We start from the raw sequence: 21,475 nt of genomic DNA on the forward strand, positions 1-21,475 counted from the left end.
GATGTCTGAATACTGTAACAAACCTGAGTGTATGATATCAGACCACACAAGAAGCCTTTGGCAGGTTATTGGGCTGCCTCTCAACTCCTATACCCGTGCTCTGGCAATAAGATCACGTTGTCTGTGTCAGTTTGCAACACTAGATCATGAAAGTTGAAAATGTGAAAACTGGAGCATCTTTCATATGAGGAAAGACAGAGAGAGATGGGTCTGTTCATCCTGAAGAAGAGAAGCTGAGAGGGATCTTATTTATGCTGACAAATATCTCCAGAGTGGGTGTCAAGAGGATGGACCAGACTCTGTTCAGTGGTGCCCAACGACAGGGTGAGGGGCAACGGGCACAGACTGAAACACAGGAGGTTCCATCTGAACATGAGGAGAAACTTCATCATTCTGAGGTGCCAGAGCCTGGAACAGGCTGCCCGGAGAGGTTGTGGAGTCTCCTCTGGAGACATTCAAACCCGCCTGGACATGACCCTGTGCAACCTGCTCCAGGTGAACCTGCTTTATCAGGTGTGTTGGACTGGATGATCTCCAGAGGTCCCTTCCAACCCCAACCCCAACCCTTCTGTGATTCTGCAAAAACATTTTTAACGTACTATCCCAAAAGGGGCCTACCTTCCCAATTCTTTCATCTGTAAAATTAAATTTCCATATGTCTGATGCCCATCAAACTCACATCAATAGCTCGGACATCTGAGAGAAAGGAAGTTTTTGAAGGGGATTACAGTGGGAGATGAGAATAACTGACTAGGGGTCCTACTGCTGCTGGTACCACGGCAGCTGTTGATGGTCACCTCACCCAGGTTTGTTTGCCTGCTTCCCTCAGCAGTCAAGGATGCTGAATACCAAGAAGTGCCCCTTGCAGCCCAACCCTTGCCGTCAGCCACGTGACGGTCTTGGCATGAAGCCACATGTGGATGTGATTAGTATTTCTGTTCTCTGCAAAAAAAGTTACATACAAACAGGAAAGAAAATTCAGAGTTAAAAGAGAGAATTCCATGAGAATTTATGATTCCATCAGTCAGTAGAGCAGGTATCAGTGTCTCAAGCCACCAACCATCGCAAACAATGAGAGAGAAGGAAGTGGAAGTGCAGATCTAAAATGATTAACGAAGTGTGCTCCTCTAGTTAATGACTTCTGACTCTCTACCTGAAGCTGCCTGATCTCCTCTTCCAGTTCTTTAACCTTTGCCTCTCGTTCAGCCACCATCTGTCGGAGCTGCTCTATAAGGCAGTTTTGTTTCTGAACCTCACTGTTCAAGTGCTGCCCCAGCACCTGTTGGGACTCCTTGTTCTTCTCATCCTGCTGGCTCAGGTCCTTTAAGATCTCCTGCATTTGCTTCTGTTGGCTCTGATAAAATAAAAACGATGAGTGAGATCTTCACTTCTGTACACGATGGTTATTTACACTCTGAGTGTTTTAGACACTCCACGACACTCATTTAGAATTTCCAAACCCTTGGTGTGAACACACTGATGTCACCAGCGCTAACCCAAGAATTTGGTCCGTTTCCATGTGCTTTTTGTGAAATTAGAACACAATCAGATTGTGACAGTGACATTAAAAGACAAGGGTAGTATCAGATGGCAGCTATGAGGTGAGGCTGTTTTACCAGTGGGTTTTGGACTTTTTCTCACATCGACAAATCAAATACTTATCAGATGGTTTGTTCTATCAGGCCAACAAACTGCAAGCAAGGCGCCTCTTTGATGTAAGGGATAAAGCAGGTTAACCATTCGTTCCCAAGCAAACTCACATCTTTCTGTAATAATTCTAGTGAGAAAGCTCAGACTTAGCCCAAGTGACAACTGTTATTTGGCTCCTCTGTAATGTGCCTAATGTGCTGTGGCATTTTTTTCTATTTGTTTTTTTAATTATTATTGTAATTGGGAAGAGTATTTAGAACCATGGCAGGACAAAAGGGTCCTGCAAGATTGTGACAGCAGCCATTTATTTCAGCATAACTGTATCTTGAGCCTCTGCTAACACTCTTGGTTTTGAAGGGGTCAAATCTCAGCTCCAGCTACTGCAAGTGAATGTGCACAAGGTTTAGGACTCACGGTTCAGCTTGTGTGTTTTGGGCTGTGTAACAAGATTGCAAGCATTCTAAGACCAAAAAAATCTACCAATGGAGCTGAAAGCAGAACAGCATCTACAGTCCAGCTTCAGGGGTCAGATAATCCTATTTCAATCCTTCTGCAAAAGTTTTCTTCCAATATTTGTAGCTCAAAGCCACTTCGCCGCAGCTGTGTCACACCTGGTGCTGTGGCGGCCTTTATACGATCAGATCCAAAATGCAGAAGGGCTTTAGCTGACTAGGAAACCTCTGGCTGTCAGAGTTTGATTCATCAGGCTCCTGTATGCCCTGAGGTTGTCTGTGTCACCGTGTCATTAAATTACATCATGTTTTGTCACTTACAGAAAGAGGGCTGATCTGCAGGAGCTGGGATCAGCAAGAATAGTCAGACCATACCAGTAAGGCGTCTATGAGCTCATCGTCGTGTTTTCCTTTGTCCAGCAAGGTTACGATCTGTCCCTTCAGGGTTTTCACTTCGCTGCACAGTATTTTGTTCCTGGCTTTTGAAGCGTCAAGTTTTTTTTTCACTTCCTCATGACTTTTTTGGAGAGCATCGTGTTCCCCCGTGAGTTTCTGCAGTGATGCAAACACACCATAGGAAATGACAGTCATAACCCATCACTGAGCCCCAGGTGCTTTGGTGAGTTAAAGGAACCACACATTGCCTGGTAGAATCTAAAAAAATGGAACTGGGATTGCATATCATCCCTAAGCAAGTAGAAATTATAAATGCTACTACTCACTGCCTGTTTGCCAGCATCAGAAAGGTCTATCTATCTGCTCGGGAATACAAGGGGATTAGGGTGATTCAGTCTGTGCCAGGAAGCAAATTATTATTTTGTCTTAAAACATAAGTCTGTGTGCTCCTGTTTTTTCATTTGCCCCACAATTCTCCATGGGGAAACTCTCATCCTTCCAGATACCGGGTGGTGATGCCACACTATCTATTAGAAGCTGTCCTTGGCATACGCTGCCTCTTGTGCCATGACTTTACCTAGACAAAACTGTCCAGGGAGCACGGAACGGGTAAGTAGTAATGGGCAAGTACAATGGAAATTATTGTGAATGGAGCCTGAAAACACTAAGGCAGAAGAGGAACCTTGCAGGTGACAGTTATTGAGGAAAACCTTTCCTGTGCCCTGTGCCTGTAGCTATAAATCTTCTCTTTCATTCTCGCGGCCGAGAGTGAAAGGTGTGTATCACCCCATCGCTCATTCTGTTGCACGGTTAAATTGTCGTGGAAAAGCAGCAGCTAATCAAGCTCTGGGATGGTGCCAGACGGCATTTACAGAAGCAAATACAGGAAAGGAGCACAGGGAGATGTGCTTCGCTAACGGGAATATGTGTAGCTGACCGCCACTACTCATGTTTCTCGTGGACACAGGCCTATGTATCCTTTCCACCTCAGGGTTTACTACATGTGCTACTAACTATTGCCTCTCTCAACCCCTAAATGCTGGATGCTTGTTGATTTTTGTAACAACAACATGTGATAGATGGAGGGTAAGACCCATTTTCGGAATGCCTCTGCTGTAATTCTCAACTTTATTCTGTTCAAATGTAGAAGTCCACAGCCACACAGATAAATGGGGTGTGTGGGGGATGCTCATATTTAACAGTGCCTGGAGATGTCTTAACTTATACCCAAACACGACTCACAGGTTTTTACCTCCAAAGCTTCTTTCTTCTCTTTTTCCAAGCTGCGAATCTTTAGCAAGTTCTTCTCTTGGGCTGACAACTTCCTCAGATCAGTAAGGGCCAGCAGTTCCTCATCAGTCTCACTCACTGATGTTCTGGTCTTGTTTTGACCCAACTGATTCTCCAGCTCTCGAACCTAGGGGACAATAAGGACAACTCATCTAGAGCCTTTACCAGGAGCACAGTGGCACAGCATCAAAGACCACATAACCTGAGGGAACTCTGAGTGTAGCATCGTATTAGTTATTTCTTGGAATTATCATGGTTAACTAACACAGAGCAGTGTCTGTTCTTTTACATTTAAATTTGTTAGCTGCTAACAAATATGCATATCAAGGGCATCGGTGCAGGGAGGAGATATGACAAGATCTACAGGAGAATCAGGATGCACAGGAGATTTGTAGCTTATTGGAGACCAGGCAGACACTCCAAAGCATCTTGAATGCCACTAAAGACACGTGTGAGCAACAGAATAATATCTCAGATCTCCTCTAAAAGGGCAGACATCCACTCACCTCTATACATTTAAGCATCTCGGTCATTAGCAAAATCACCATCCAGGATGTCACAGAATCACAGAACAGTTTGGGTTGGAAGGGACCTTCAAAGCTCATCCAGTGCCACCCCTGCCATGAGCAGGGACATCTTCACCAGCTCAGGTTGCTCAGAGCCCCGTCCAGCCTGGCCTGGGATGTCTCCAGGGATGGTTCATCCACCACCTCTCTGGGCCAGTGTCTCACCACCCTCCTAGTAAAAAATTTCTTCCTCATGTGTAGCCTCAAACAAAGGCCCAATTTGCTCACCTGAACGTAGGTACCTTGTGCTGTTCGAGATACCCTGGGATGCTGGAGACACATATGACCCAGGATCTACAAGACACCCATAATCCTCTGCAGAGATGACCAGAGGGACACCCTGAGGCATCTTGGCTGGCATTAGACACCTGTGTGTGATCAAGTGAACACAGCCCCTGCATCTCACTACAAACCTCTTTTATAGCCGGCAGAATGGGCACTTTAGAGCACAGCTCCTCTGCCCTGCTCTGGAGGTCTCTTCTATGAGAACATGCCCCTATCTCACTTTTGATCCAGTGACTGTATTTATGAGAATCCCACTGACTACAGAAGGGGCCTGAGGACACTGGCTCAGAAAAGAAATGTCTGCATTACAGTACAGTAAGTACAGTCTTCAGATGAATCCCAGCCAAGGGGTCTAATGGAAGGAAAATGTAATTTGCTTACGGAAAAGAGGTTAAAAATTTCAGCCAGAGTGCAAAAATCACACTTTGTTGCCATATAATTAAGCAGCAGAAAAAACAGGAAAAATGTGTACCAAATTGCCTGAGAGGAGTTTTATTTAAGATGCAGACAAAACTGCCTCCCTGTCTCAAGCTGACATTTCAGATGGATTGTGCCCTTCAGAAGATTCAAGGGTTAAAGATTTTACTGAAGTTCCTGGGGGAGCAACTTGAAAATCTTTTTGGCCTCAGTTCTTCCCATCTGCCTTTAGGCACTGCACAAAGGTGTCTAAGTCGGAGCACGGGCACCGACGGGGCTCTCAGTGGAGAGAGGCACCTTCAGCACCTCCTGGGATTCAAACCAGGCTGCCGTAGTTCCCCAAGGTCATTGAACTCTTTCCTTCGACACAGAGGTGAAAGATTCCCAGATTAAATACTGAAGCTTGCTAGTTTGCAATAGACTAATTTAATATAGTTTGCGGAAGCTCCGAAAGACCCTGCACACATCAACACGTATTTAAAATGTAACGTTCCACCACTGCACACACATGTGCATCCGCAGACACACATATAGAATCATTTTGGTTGGACGAGACCCTCAAGATCATCAAGTCCAACCATTAACCCAACACTGGCACTAAACCATGTCCCAAATAACCTCATCTACGAGTCTTTTAAACCCCTCCAGCGACAGTGACTCTATATACCAAAAACCTACTACAAAAGTTACTATGAAGTGTTTTATTCTAAGAGTTGCTTTCCTCAACAAAGACTGGCTGTGTATTTGCAGTAAACACTGTATCAGGACACAGGTGTAGGTGTTAAGAATGACTTAATGAAGATCTAACAGCATCTTTAACTCAAACTGAGGTAACACCTCCATGTAGAAAGAGCACCCAGCTTACGCAGCACCATGCAGGGTTTTATCTCACCTTGCTTTGGAGAACAAGAATTTGCTGGGCCCGTCCACGCCAGCTGCCAGAATTGGTCAAGAGACTTTGAATATTCACGTCTTCACCAACTTCATTTGCTAAAAGCTACGAAAAAGGGATTGGCATCAACAACAAGGCTGGGCTGAAATACATGAGTTGAGGAGAGGGGAGGAAAAGCTGCTCTCTCTGGGAGTGAACACAAAACTCTGTCTCTATACACAGAGGCCTTTATCGCCTGTATCTGATATTCAGTATCCTGCGTCACATAAGCTCTTTCAGGTCATTATCACAACACAGAGTGTTGGTGCTTAGGAGGGGGTTGGTTAACATGAATTATTTCCCTTTGTGGGGTGTGTAATTCAGTGTTTTGATGTTTCAGTAATATTCTTTGCTTTTTAAAAAATGGGTACCTGTACTTTGCTGCCTACCTATGAAGAGTATTGAATTGTACTATGTAGCTGTAGGGTGTCAAACTGTGCTACTCCTGTAAGATTTCAAACACATCACTAAGCATTACTAACAGTTTTCAATCTATGCAATTACTTTTGATGCAAGGAACACTTAACCAGAACTAAACAGCAACAGAGTTACTGTCTTAATTCACACCCTTGCAATCAGGATTTAATCCAATCTCTTTTGCACAATTCCGCCACAGCCACATTAACGAGAGCTAAAGTTAGTATGAAGAGCATTTGAATTATTTATAAAAAGGTCAGCAGAGTTCTATTTTTAGGACCAGATTCTCTACTCTGATCTGCATTGCAGGTCCCTTACGCAAAGGAAGGAAACCAAAGGAAATGGAGCACATAGTAACGCATTTAAATCCATCATGAATCAGAGGAAAAGGTTACTCTGGATGTCACTCCAACAAACTGTTTAAAGACATGCTTTAGTCCAAGCGTGGTCTTCAATCCCATTGACTTCCATGGGACTGAAGCCTACATTAAAAGTAAATACATAATTAAATGTTTGGAAAGGAGGAATGGCTCTGAATGTATGCTTCAGGACAACCACAAGTCTATTTTGCTGAACTGGGACTTCCAAACCTTACAAATTTGTACCCATGTAGCAACAGAAATAGCAGATTCAGTTGTCCAGCTGTGGCGGCAGAGTGTGAAATCTGTGTGTCGATGTGCGTATCTCTCCGACACAACCTCTACACCCGTGTCTTCTCTTACCTCCTTCCAGTTCGCTGGAATACTTCACAGAGGCTTAATCAAAGCTCTAGAGAAAAGAAGCCACAAACCGTGTCCTGCAATGTTACCTTTTGGGTCATCTTCAGCTCCTGTTTTGCAGATTGGAGTTGGTTACGATATTCCATCACTTTAAAGTTGGCCGTGGTTAATTTTTCTTGCAGTGCTTTCACCTCTGGACTTTCATCCTTTGAAGAGAAGAACGTACTTGGTAAGAACAGCATCCTCAGGGAAAAACTGATGTGATTAAGATCCATGAATCCATCAGGATCACTGAATCTGCCTCCCCTAATTTGGGGGATCATAGAAAAGGTACAAACGGAGCAATTAGGTCAGAAAACTAGGGACAGGGATACACCCTTGTCATAAGGAAAGAAATAGGAGTAAACTAAGTATCAGCTTCTGATTTCCTCTCTTCAACTACAATTCGTACCAAGTTTCCTTCTATCATCTTCAGAGTTGATTGCTTGATTCCTGCATCGCCACCACCAAGAGAATGTATTTTTTCCACAGCTGCCTGTAGCTGGAAGACAAAAATAATGAATTGTTCTTATAAAGTAGATTAGATGAAAAACATACCTCCATGGAAGATTAATTAGAAAAAAGTACAACAGCAATTGTGATGATCCTGAAAGTTCATTTACTCTAAAAAAAGAACAAACAAACAACCCAAACCAACTTCATTTCTCCTTTTCTTTTAAATGCAATCAGTACCAAAGTATGCAATCTTTCCTGAAGTGCTTTCCCAAGAAGTGTGTGTTAGTTTACCGGGGAAAAGCTGCAGTAAAAAATGTCTCTCATTTGCTGAGATGGGATCAGCTGCTGAGCATGGAGATCTCTGAGAGATTTTATCACCACGGGTTCATAAAATGAGTGTTTATAAATGCAAATACAGCACAGGTCAGGATGCCGCCTCTGGATTCTGGATGCCAGTTTGCCCACTCTTCAGGAAAATCTATTTACCAGCTGAATTTAATAGGGGAAATCGCTATTTAGTAATGATGTTAAGGTTCTTTTTCTTTAGCTGGGATAGCCCTGAGGTAGCATTTCTCAACCTGTGAAGAAAATGTCTCTTACTGCTTGCCACAGTTTAGGAAGACAGGTTGCAAAGACTTCTTACTATACCGAGGTACAGGAATTTGGAGCTGGAAAAGCTGGGAAATGTTGCTTTAAATGGCTGAGACTTCATTCTTCGAGGTGGGCAGAAAATCTTGATTATTTGCCTGAATAAAAGAAAGCTCGGAGGAATATATTCCTCATTAAAGTGATATCTGGGGAAACAGAGAGTGTAACTCAGCCCCAGCTCTAATGTTACCCCTTCTTTGCAAGTAAACCAATGGTCAGGCCTCCCTTTCTATCCAATTCATAAAGTCTTTGAGTCAATGGCCTGTGAATGAGAATCTCCAGCCAGCGTTGGCAGCTGTGAGGTCAAATTCTAAGGAAATTTTCTGCTTGCAGCCTTTATTTACACAACCCACCCTTTGCTAAGCGATTGCTCAAAGGCCACAACTTCCATTTTGTTTGTGGGTCATGTTAAAACACTCGTGATTTACGTATTTTTCAGTTTTCATATGAGCAAAGAGCTAACAATTGTATTTTCCAGCAGTGAAAGTACATATTGTGATGCATTTGCAATGTACCACCATTCATTTAGCAGAATTTAAGCTGTCTAGAAGTAGCAGAAAGGATGAGACTCAGCTTGCAAATTAAAACTCTCCCTGTTTTCAGTGTGGGTGTCTCCATAAAGAACAGAGTCTGGTCAATACAAGCAGGGAACTCTGATCTTCAGCTCACTCTACATTACATCAAGGACTCGGTTTTGTTTTCTCTAGTCCCATTTGAGGCACTCAAGAGCATCCAGGTGTCTGAGAGGTCAAGTGGCATCATGTGGGCAACCAAATCGCACTTTGGTTGTCTTGGTTCTTTCTACATCAGTGGAAAAAGATGAGTGTGTCTAGACAGTGATCCAGCTCGGCTTAAGAGTTCTGGAAGAGACGCGAATGGCTGCAGGTTCCTGTCTGTGACAGCTCTTCTCTTTCACCACTCAACGTTTTTCATCGATACCTCCCACGATGCTCTAATTTCACTGTTTTTTTACATCTTCTTATAGTTCTACTGAACAAGTACAATACACAAACTCAACCAGTGACCCTTAGTTTAGAAAAGAGCCATCTCAAGCGAGGGTGTGAGAAAATACAGACCAGTGAGGTTCACGTTGGGGTTCACCTTTGTCTTGGATTACACGAGTTGCTTTGGTTGGGTTTGATTTCGATAGTGCTGGTGTCTAAGGACAGGTTAGTCCATATCTAAAGGGTCCATCTCTGCCTTGACCAGCAACAACTGTTTCTTAAATATTTCTATTTGCTTTGAGTTTGATTTTCTTTCCTGAAATGCCTATGGTCCTTTCTTTCAGGTCAATACCTGCCGATATTTTAAACCTCTGTTTGAATAATGGCCATTGCAGTAGGGGATCATAACCAAATTATAACCAAATTGATTTTTCTTGATATTATTCATGGCTTGCTCCTCCACCGGTGTGATTTTTGTAGGTCCCCAGCTACACCTGATATTTTTTAGCCAGGACAAGACCCCTCTGACCAGGACGCTCTGGATTTATATAGTTCTCAAACATTTCATCTATTATTTCTTAATCTTTCAGGTATAGATTCATATAGATGCATGATTCATGATAATAAGGATTGTGAAACTGGAGTCAAAATACATTAGGTAGTGTGATAAACATTATTGATGTATTTAAATGATGCCTTCTAAGGAAGCACATGCAGAAAAAAGCATTAAAGTTATCTACAATTTTACCAGTATGGTGTAAAGAAGAGCAGTAGTTGCCAATGAACAAAGTAAGCATTGACATCAGAACATCTAATTTTCATTTCAGCTGTCACCTGAGCAAAATAATTCCTGTGAAAGGTTAACATATCTAAAAAAGTCATACTAAACCAGAAGAATAAACTTGTCTGAATGAAGATTTGATGTCTTAAGTGATTTAGTTTGTAAGTGTGTCAGTTTTGGAAGCACTTATGCCAGAAAACAGCTTTCATTATGTGGATGAATAAAGCTTAGAAGAATAGAATACTAATTAGTGTTTGGTATTAATGAGGTGGGAATGTAAGATATAATGGTATGAAATTTGCTTCTCACACACACAAAAAAAAAAAAAAAAAAAAATCAGAAAAATATCATTGCTGTATTTCTAGAAACGCTTCTGTGCCTCAAATACAAATTAACATTCCTAATTGGTATTTCATCAATCTTTTTCTCATTATAACTTACTGATATCCTTTCCTAGCACCTCCTCTCCGCAAAGGTGGAAACAAGTAAGGACACATCTCTCCTATCATGGACAGAGATTACAAAACCTCAAAGCAAGCACGGAGCAAATTCAAAATAGGAAGATGAACTAAACCCAGTTTCAACAGCTCCTCTATCCCAAAAGCTGGATTTCTATGTTTTGGCACTGAAAAAGAGAACAAGAAAAGTGCCTCACTTCTTTCTCCAGCTCTTTGACTTTGTTATTCAGCTGCTTCACTTTGGCTTTTTCACTCTCAGTCTCTGCAGTTATCTCACGATTCTTTTTGGCCAATTCAACGATCTTAGTAGCTGCGGCATCTCCAGTGAAACCTGAAAAGTACAGACAAAAGCAAAGGACATATTTTCCAGGCAAGACGCAGAAGAGATGACGCTTTTGTTCTCTGTTCAGCGCACAGTGTATTTTATTGTCTAATCCGCTTCTCTCAGGGCTGTGCCAGGCACTTCAATGAACAAGTGAGGGAAAAGCAGCGTCAGTGATTCCAGCTGGATCGCTTGGGCCTTTGAATCGGCGTCACTTGGTGACAAGCAAAGCCGCGTTTCACACTTTAGCAACAGCGACAGTCAAGAGGCTACAACAGTGGTCACAGCAACTTTACTACTTCAAAAGGGTAGAGAGGTTTTCTGCTGGAAGGACAGTTATGAACAGGTTTTGGGGGCAAATTCTGTGTTGCATTGGTTGTTTACTACCAGAGGAGCTGCTGAAACAGAGGTGCCAACTTTTCTAGACATCTGTCCTAAAAGGTCAGGCACATTAACACAATTGGGTCCTGGGTAATGTCCAGGAATTTTCATTCTATTTATACGTCCCTTGCGATTATACATGGAGCCTTACTGTATTAGCCTTTTAATTGCTCTTTTAAACAGATACTTCATTCACCTCCTCATCAGAGAGGGTTTGATTAGTGTCACTTGGCTTTTGCTAACATCACGTAAGTGACGAAAAGTTCTCGCACGAGTGCAAAATCAGTAACGTCCACAGAAACCTCTAGTTCAGCAATGAACATGAGCCTACGATAACAAATCCTTGGTGAGATATATGAAGATTGAACTTGGCTGTTGTCATCCTTCTTAACTCTTTCATCCTCCTTCAGTGCTCTGAATTAATGACTTTTCTACTGACACCTGTGAAAATTATATTCAAAAACTGGGGTGAGATGTATTAAGTGAATTCTGAGTCCTACAAAACCCCTAGAGACATTAAGGGGTTATGTGGAATACAGGTAAGAACAGAATATGATGCCATGTCACTATTCAAAAACATTGTAGAGAAAATAATAAATTCATTATTTTTAAAAGCATTTCCACTATTCTTACTCCTTTTTCTGATATATGTTTCCCCTCTCATCTAGAAGCTACTTTCCCCTTAGTTTTCATAAGAAATTAACGGCTGCTAAGAACCAAAAAGTAAGTACCAAACTAACCCAAAGCCAGGCTGGTGCTTCCATGCGATGCTCTTCAAACGTGTGGCAAACGTTTAATCAAAGCTTTTAATTCCCATGCAATGTGGGATGAGTCTCTTCCCACAATGTAGATTGGGAAGCAAACCGCCCCAAGCTGGGATGCAAGTCGGCCAAAACAGCTGAAAAAGTACATCTGGCTCCTGGTCCTGACTCAGAAATAGCGTAGAATCTCTCCTAAACACAAGCTACAGATAGTTTTTAAGAAGGAAGGTGTTAATTTAAGTGTTATTTAGTTCTGGCTGCTGTCCTGAACAACAGTGGCACCCAGTGGAGGAGGCGCAGCTGCACAGTTCAGTTTTCAAAGGACACCCAAACCACTTTAGAAGCTGGATTTTGTATTCAGGAGCATCCTACATGTGCCCAGTTCAGGCAAACAAAAGGAGCCTGAATAAGGAATTTAATACTATGTAGAAGAGAAAGCTGCAACACCACTCTCTGACATTAACAGATTTTGTTTCCAAAATATGATTTCTATGAATTATTGTTTTCATGCCAATAAGAGCAAGTTTGCAGAAGAGAAACAGAGATCACTGTGTACCCTGAAAGAGCACTATACTTATATTAAGAGACACATAGTTACCAATATTTTGTGCCTTAGGTCTGATCTGACTGCCTCAGATGTGATTTCAACAGCTCTCTAAAATGAGGAGTAGTATTATTCATATTTTGGAGCTCATGAAACCAAAGGGGAGTTTAAGGCTCATGTGTAAAGTGCTATCATGTCAAACCATTGCGAGTAACTTCCCTCTGCAAATAAAGCGACGAGATTCCTCACATGGGAAAGACATTGATGTTTAGCAAACTCTGCAAATGCAAAATAGCGTCAGCTTAGACCCTTGTAAGTTTATGTAGCAGCTCTGTGCGTTGAATAAATCTACACCCAGGTGTCTAATTATTTTTCAAAGATCAGAGCCAAGTGGTTTCAGTGCTATCGCAAAACAGAGAACAAGTCTCTCTCAGCTGAGAGCTGAATTTTGCTTTTCCCTTATTACAGGAGTGGAAATGGAGGCAGCCACAATGCGACTGAAATACTCCTTTTTAGCACAAAGCAGGTAAAGAGACATCACATGAATATTTTACTGTCAGGAGCTCACAACGAATCCATTATCCTACCTGTATTGTCATCAGCATCAAGCAAACACTGGAACTAATGTAGTGAGAATACAAAGTTACTGTGTTCACCTGACAAAGCCAATCTGTCCTGTATTTTTTTCTGGAGCTGCTTTATTTCGAAATCTTTCTCTGCCAGCAGTTTGTACAGTCTGCAGTTCTCATCTCGGACCTCTCGAAGCTGATCTTGGAGCTGCTCGTTCTCAACCTCAAGCAACCTGGGGAAAAAATAAGCCACGATGGCAAATGTCACTGTCATGTGCTTCCAATAGTTGCTCCCAGAAGTAAAATAATGAAATTACTTTATGCTGGATGAGCTGAGCTTACCGGGGTGAGTTGACTGAATTAAGCAGAACCTCAGATCAGAACCCAAGTTAATGACCTGACCTATTCGTTTAACTCATTTCTTCTTCAAAAATTCTGCACTTCCTTGTGTTTTCTGAGGCAAACGTATATTTTCACGGTTCCTGAGGTCATTGAATAGTCTTATCTCACCAAGTCTTACTTATCTGATACTTCAGAGGAAACCTTGCAGGCTCACCATTCAGCATCCGTGACATTCAGGCTTTACTTTCTCTACTTACTGAAGCCAATAGAAGCCAAAAGAGCACCAGCCACAAAAGCTGCTACTGAGGTTCTTTCTTTAAAAATTAAAGCATAATTCATATAATTCATAGCAACTCACAAAAGATCAATTTCCTGTATCCTCAACTGATTTTCTAGGAACCCCACCAGGATGGCCTGGCATCAGTTCGTATTGTTAAAGTTGCTTTTTGGAATTCATTTAGAAACAAAAAAATATCAAAAAGCCTTGCTTCTCCTATTCTTCAGTACATTTAGTAACATCCATGAGTTTCATCTCTTTAAGACATCCAGAGAATTAATAACTTCAGTCTCTCTGCTGTCCTTACCTGGTGGTTCTTCCAAATGCAAAATCCAGAAGCTGAGGCCTCAGGGGGTTATTTAATCATGGGCACTCAGGCATCTATTTGAGATGTCCCAGGATTATCTGAGCTCCCTACATGAGACGTCCCAGGATTATCTGAACTCCCTACACGAGATGTCCCAGGACTATCTGAGCTCCCTACGTGATGCCAGCAGCCAGGACACAGGGTTCTCAGGACAAAATCTGTGGCCCAGTCAGAGAATCAAGAGCATCTCAGAGAGTACTTGCCATGCACAGACATACAAGCCAACCCAAAGAATTACTAACATCCTCCAACATTAGAAATATCTTTTAGCCAGAGTCCTCCAGACAGCAGCATTTCAGAATGGAAATGTCCCTATTTTCATTTCCCAGAGAGGAAACCAAATGTGCTAAGAGAAGCTGTACTGACACAGCCTGCAGTAAATGTGTTTGTGGTACAGATGCTGCTGGTTCAAGTCAGCAGCTCCCATTCTGCCCCCCTCTGGGTTTCCTCTTTCCTCCCATCTGAGCTTCCTCATCTCCCTCATCTGAGTTTCAGAGCAGGGTCTCGCTCCGTACCAAGATACAGGTGTCTCTCTGTGATAAAACACGCACAAAAGTCACAGAAGGTCTGGTCAATACAACCAGTGCTGCTTACAGAGCAGCTGCCACTGCAGGGTGACCTGAATCGCTCTCTAGCTGCCACAAAGGGCACTGATCATAGAATTTTGGGTTGGAAGGGACCTTCAAAGCCCATCCAGTGCCACCCCTGCCATGAGCAGGGACATCTTCACCAGCTCAGGTTGCTCAGAGCCCCGTCCAGCCTGGCCTGGGATGTCTCCAGGGACGGTTCATCCACCACCTCTCTGGGTAACACCAAACTATTCTGTGAATCTATGATCTCAGATGTCCCTAGACACCTAAGCCAGCCAGAACAATTGATCTAAGATTCTTATCTACAGTGTGACCCTGAATGTCTACATTTTGGTAACTTAATCTAGACTAGTCTCCCACCCCTTTGGCCTATAGACTACTTGCTCCAGACTAAAACAGAAGTAGGTAGCTTGGATGGTCACAGAGAGTTGGATAAAGTCGAGTTGATACAGTACATACTGGTGGCTATAGACAGATCCACAGTTAGCTCAATAGTCAGCTAAATCCTTTCTATTCAAAAGTTTTAGCAAGCTTTTTGCTCCAACTACACTTTGGAGCTTTTAAATGCACACACCATATGTACATGTCAGAATAAATGACCCTTAAAGAACCGCCATGAACAGCACAGTCAATTTATGACACGATTCACAATCTGTAATTAAGAACTGCACTTCTGTTTCAAAGCTGCAAAACAAAGGGAGATCAAAGGCAGCTGTTTACAAAGGAGAAGAAAGAAAACAGCAATCTGAGCAGAGAAAAGGCAAAACTAAGTTATTCCCACATGCACCACTCAGAAGTGAGCAGCGAAACTTTTCCAATCTAATTAGAGACACACGGACAAAGAGATTTTTAACATTTAGGGAATTAACATGAAAAAAGGTTTCGAAGCTCTTAGCACACCTGATCACCAATGTCTTCCTCAGAGCTGGGTTCCAAGTCCTGATAAAAAGCACTTAGAGTAGGATGGACAGAAATCCCAACTGCAAAGAGCTTGAGTCTCCTCTGAGAAACTTCCCCATCCCATCCCACAGTGAGTCTCCATGTCACAGAGGAGGGAGCAGGTTCCACTCAAGTGGCTCAGCTACAAGACGTCAGCCAAAAGAAACAGGCTGCAGAAAGGTAACACCTCTCACTCTAGTTCAAGGAGATAGAATGAGGTGAAGCTTATGAGCAGGGTCTATAACTGAAATTCAGGTGTCTTTCCCAGCTTTGTTACAGATTCTCCCTGGGATGGAGAGGATCACTTAATCTTAAATACACCAAACAGAGCAGGGAGGATAAAGTTACAGAAAGAACAAAACAGAAAGACAGATGTGTCAGCTAAACAATCACCTAAACTAAATCTGGGAGTAGGATGGGAGGAAGGAAAGATGAACTCCCAAGGCTCAGAGGAAGGGAGACTTCTGAGAGGAGAATGTTTTCTAAGCACTGACGTGCTGAAATCACCGCCACTGCAGAGCATATGGAGTCCTGTTATTTTGGAACAAGCTTCTACCATGTTGTCATGGGAATAGTGCAAAGTACATCCTGGTGAATCTCTTCCAGAAGCAAATCCTCCCTGGATTCGATACACTCATAACCACTTGTTTGCAGAATGCAGATGTACATAAGCAAAGGAGAATCCAGATGAGCCTGCTACACCTGCCATGTCAAATAGGGACTTTCAACAGTCAGTGACACTGAAAACAGAGTTAAGTAACAGCTCTTGAGTTGCTCAGCCCTAAATTACTGAACTGTAAATGGCAGAAAACTGCTGGGACAACCCTGGACTCTGCACCTCAGTAAAAGGAATGGAGGTGGTGAGGGTCTGGAGCACAAGTGTGATGGGAGCGGCTGAGGGACCTGGGGGGTTCAGCTGGAGAACAGGAGCTGAGAGGAGACAGGGACACAAAGAAACAGCCTCAAGTTGCGCCAGGGGAGGTTGAGGTTGGATCTGGGGAACAATTTCTTCCCCAAAGGGCTGTGGGGCATTGGAACAGGCTGCCCAGGGCAGTGCTGGAGTCACCATCCCTGGAGGGGGTGAAAAGACGCAGAGATGAGGTTCTTAGGGACATGGATTAGTGCCAGTGTTATGTTAACAGTTGGACTCGATGATCTTAGAGTCTTTTCCAACCTAAACAATTCCATGAGTCTAATGTATAATGCCATGGCAAGAGCACTAATTTATAGGAGGTCAGCTCCCTGTTTGCACACAGATTTCCTTCGTAGTGTGAACACCACATTCCCAGAAGCACCTGCAAGTTTCAGTAGTTCACTCCTGTGCTCTCTGCAGCTTCACAAAAGCTCTGCTGCAGCTTTTGCTCTTGGGTGTTCAAGGAAGCAATGTCCAGAAACAGGGAGTTGCAGGGAGTTGCCCCGTGTAACACAGAGCGAATATCACAGAATCACAGAATCGACTGGGTTGGAAAAGACCTCAGAGATCATCGAGTCCAACCCTTGGTCCAACTCTAGTCCATTGACTAGATCATGGCACTAAGTGCCATGGCCAATCTCAGTTTAAAAACCTCCAGGGACAGCGAGTCCAGCACCTCCCTGGGCAGCCATTCCAATCCTGACCACTCTCTCTGCACAGAATTGCTTTCTAATCTCCAGCCTCAATTTCCCCTGGCAGAGTTGAAGCCCATGGCCCCTTGTCCTATTGCTGACTGCCTGGGAGAAGAGCCCAATCCCCACCTGGCTAGAACTGCCCTTCAGGTAGTTCTAGAGAGTGCTGAGCTCACCTCTAAGCCTCCTCTTCTCCAGACTAAACAAGCCCAGCTCCCTCAGCCTCTCCCCATAGGGCTTGTGTTCCAGTCCCTTCCCCAGTCTTGTTGCTCTTCTCTGGACCCGCTCCAGCACTTCAATCTCTTTCCTGAGCTGAGGGGCCCAGAACTGAACACAATACTCCAGGTGTGGGCTCCCCAGTGCAGAGTACAGGGGAAGGATCACTGCCCTTGTCCTGCTGACCATGCTCGTTTGGATACAGGACAGGATACCATTGGCCTTCTTGGCCACCTGGGCACACTGATGGCTCATGTTGAGCTTCCGGTCAATTAGTACCCCCAGGTCCCTTTCTGTCTGACTGCTCTCAGCATTTAAACCTAATCAAACTCGGTTAGTGGCTTGATGAACTTTGGTAGAGGTGCCCTTCCCCACTCTGGATTCTGGGAGGGGAAACTGTCACAAAGGTATTTGCCTAACTGTGGTTTTCCACCCATAATCTGCTGGTTTGGGCAGAGCTGCCAGCTCCTCCTTCCTGACCCTGGATCACAGTACATCACCCTATCAAGGTGCCAATAAAACAGTCCATGGGGCTAAAGCTGTAAATTGGGTCACTGAAATGACCTGATAATAAAATAATCTTTCCCCTAGAAAGTGAATCCAGCTTCCAGCAAACAGCTGCATCAGCACAGCTGCAAGTGGGGAGCAGAAGTGTGGATTTCTTCAGCTGGCATCACCAGCACTGTAGTAACTGCAGACATCTTTGGGATGTGTCCAACTTCAGACCTGTTCTAGTTTGTAAAAAACTATTAATTGGGTCAGAAGGAAAGACTGACTATACCCTAGGATGAAAGATCTGAGCTGGGGCTGCAAATCTCTGCTCCAGTACATTGAATTATGACTCAGCTCCACAAACAAGATCCAGAGAGATCCACACGAGAGTGCCCAATGTCCTGGTAATCCAGGTACCACCCCAGTGGCTGAGGTAAAACCCAACGCCCTGTGCCCAGTAAGATTTAAAATCATACCTTGTATAACTCCATCTATGAGACCCTCCTGTATAGCTGTCTGTGTTTTGATCTGCTAAATCAGGTTACATTGCAAAGAGACCCAAGGGAACACTCTCCTACTCTGCAGGCCTTTAGTTTGCACCCAGTAGCTGCTTTGCCCTTATCTGCCTTTGGAAATTAGTCATGTTTGTTTACAAGGCTAGGAAAGAACTAACCAACAGTTCTGAGAATGTTAGGAATCCTGAGTGACTGGATTTCATCACATAGTGTCTATCTGCCCCTAGCATGTCACCCTTAACCCCTCTGCTCTTCCACTCTTCATTTTGTTTAACACTGGTAATAAAAAACACATCACAAATCTCTGAGGATAAACATTTTAGAGACAGTGAGATTCTTCTCAGGATAATGAAAGCCCAATACATGCTCTGTCCCCTTCATACAACTTTCATAAGATGACACGCAAAATATACTTCTGTGACTTCCCAAAGGAACAGTGCTGCTACACCTTTACCTTTTGCTGTCGTCTTCTTTTACAGGTTGTCTTGTTTCAAACAGGTTTAGCTCATTCGGGATTCCGAAATTCTCCTTTCCATTGCCGTTATCACCCTTCTGACTGTTCTGCTTTTCCTTCTTCCTCTCCATTAGATTTTGCAGCCTCCTTTGCTGTTGTTCTTGATAAGCCTTAAACTGGCTTTTAAACTGTTCATTCACCATTAGGTCTGACTCCATTGTTTACTAAAAGCATAACGAGACAAAAATAAAAAGCAACAGAGAGCAGAGATTGACATTGCTTTGAGAAACATCCTTCTCTAGCAGCTGCTTTGCAGTCTTTCCTCCTGACCGCTGCACAGTCCCCCTGCCACCTCCTCCTCTCAGCCTCTGTGCTCTTCAGCCCCCCCACCTTGTTCCATAAATGGCTTTCAAACAGTCTTCAAAAAGGTTTTCAGGTCTTTTTCACTCTAGCATCCAAAACACCAATGTTTTCAAATGTTATTAAACAGGTCTGGTTAACCAAACATTTTTACAGAAGAGCAAGTCGGGGTTAAATCCAAGCAAATGTGGCAACCACGTTATACCGACTAAAGGGAACACAGACTGAACCATCCAGCCTTCCTTCCCACCTTTCAAAAAGAGCTGCAGATCTCCCCATTTTTGGGTTAATATGGGACTGACAGAGGAAGAAACATCCCTGTTTATCCTAATGCCTTAGACACCGAGAGTGTGGCTTGCATCTTTTCCCCACATTTCTAAGCATTAACTGATAACATTAACTGATTAACATTAAAGCGATTATACTGCTACCCATTTAAATGTCTAGAGCTTTACTTAGTATGACTAAAGACAACCGATTTTCTGAAGTGTTCCAGCCCCCTCTCCTTCTGTTTGACATTCAGTGTCCGTAAAAAATCGCGTGCGACTTTGGTCTAGGAAAAACAATCAGTAAAACCTTTCAAAGACACACCCTCCAATGAGTTATTAATGTAGGCCCTTTCTGATACTGAGGCAACAATCGTGCTGATAAAGCACCAAAACGCACGCTATGTCCCTGTGTGCCTGGACATGCTGTATGGGCAAGGATGCATTGCAAGCAGCTTTACCTACACACCTGTCATGGACACGACGGGTGTGGAATTCTTTTACAAAGAGGGTGTTGAAACACCGTCCCAGGTTGCCCAGAGAGGTGGTGGATACCACATCCCTGGAGACAGAATCAGGGAATCACAGAATGTCAGGGATTGGAAGGGACCTGGAAAGCTCATCCAGTGCAATGCCCCCATGGAGCAGGAACACCCAGATGAGGTTACACAGGAAGGTGTCCAGGCGGGTTGGAATGTCTGCACAGAAGGAGACTCCACAACCCCCCTGGGCAGCCTGGGCCAGGCTCTGCCACCCTCACAAACAAGTTTCTTCACATATTTAAGTGGAACCTCCTGTGCTCCAGTTTGTACCCATTGCCCCTTGTCCTATCATTGGTTGTCACCAAGAAGAGCCTGGCTCCATCCTCCTGACACTCACCCTTTACATATTGATCACCATTAATAAGGTCCCCCCTCAGTCTCCTCTTGTCCAGCTCCAGAGCCCCAGCTCCCTCAGCCTTTCCTCACACGGGAGATGCTCCACTCCCTTCAGCATCTTGGTGGCTGCGCTGGACTCTCTGCAGCAGTTCCCTGTCCTGCTGGAACTGAGGGGCCACAACTGGACACAATATTCCAGCTGTGGTCTCCCCAGGGCAGAGTAGAGGGGCAGGAGAACCTCTCTCAACCTAGACATCCCAGGCCAGGCTGGACGGGGCTCTGAGCAACCTGAGCTGGTGAAGATGTCCCTGCTCATGGCAGGGGGGGCACTGGACGAGCTTTGAAGGTCCCTTCAATCTAAACCATTCTGTGACTCTATGACAAGGTGCACTCAGCACTGACAAGCGCAAACGGCACCGGTGCCTCTGCTCAGTCCACAGGCCTGCTGGGTATGAGTGGTAGCCTGGGGGCCACCATTAGCCCTCCAGCCCACCTGGGCACCGACTAGCACAGAGGAATCTGCCCCACAGCGACTGTGTGAGCACAGGTGGGTCCCTCCGTTCCCCAACCAACACCCACCTTGCCCTGCAGCCTGACAGGGCCTAACAGCCCCGCGCTGCCTCCTCCAGCCTACCAGCACCGCCTCCACCGGCCCCGGGGGGCAGCGGGAGGCTCCCCCGGCCGCCCTGTCCCGCCGGCTGCCCGCGTGGACAGCGCCGGGCCCGCTTGTTCCGGCTGCCGCTCCCGGCCAGGCCGCGGCCCCACGCGGTTCCCATAGCAACGGGGCGCGGCGGGCGGGGCCGCGCATGCGCCGAGCGGCGCGGCGGGAGGGGCGGGGCTGGCGCGTGTCCCCTCAGCGCGGCCGCCATGACGGTTCCTGGCAGCTGCCCCGTGCCCGGCGGCGCCTCCCGGCCCCAAGGCCTCTCTCTGTCCCCTCCCCGTACAACGACCGGCCCCTCCGGGTCACGGCAACGGGGCTGCTCCTCCTGCTGCCCCGTGGTGCGGGGCGGAGGAGGGCGGGGACAGAAAAAAGACCTCTGCGCCATGGATGGGACGGCTCCTCAGCTCCACCCATCAGGGAGAGCTCTGGTGTCAACCCTCAAGGTCAACAGGGCTGGACCGGCCGGCAATGACCTTTCAGTAGCCCT

The 21,475-nt window shown here is 44.8% G+C and overlaps 1 protein-coding gene across 1 annotated transcript in view; it reads right to left on the reverse strand.

The window, feature by feature from the left end:
* The window catches only part of CCDC13 (coiled-coil domain containing 13), a 38,548-nt gene extending 17,461 nt beyond the window's left edge, over positions 1-21,087 (reverse strand). The window contains exons 1-10 of the mRNA XM_082046108.1: positions 20,907-21,087; positions 18,824-19,047; positions 13,114-13,259; positions 10,647-10,780; positions 7,575-7,664; positions 7,213-7,329; positions 5,949-6,053; positions 3,751-3,915; positions 2,478-2,654; positions 1,154-1,354 (exon numbers count right to left, since the gene is read on the reverse strand). Coding sequence (XP_081902234.1) covers positions 1,154-1,354; positions 2,478-2,654; positions 3,751-3,915; positions 5,949-6,053; positions 7,213-7,329; positions 7,575-7,664; positions 10,647-10,780; positions 13,114-13,259; positions 18,824-19,041 — 1,353 coding nt within the window. The 5' untranslated portion in view covers positions 19,042-19,047; positions 20,907-21,087. The remainder of the gene's footprint in view (positions 1-1,153; positions 1,355-2,477; positions 2,655-3,750; positions 3,916-5,948; positions 6,054-7,212; positions 7,330-7,574; positions 7,665-10,646; positions 10,781-13,113; positions 13,260-18,823; positions 19,048-20,906) is intronic.
* Positions 21,088-21,475: the final 388 nt, after the last annotated feature.

Source organism: Streptopelia decaocto (assembly GCF_964273445.1).
Source record: "Streptopelia decaocto genome assembly, chromosome: 2".
Lineage (NCBI taxonomy): Eukaryota > Metazoa > Chordata > Aves > Columbiformes > Columbidae > Streptopelia > Streptopelia decaocto.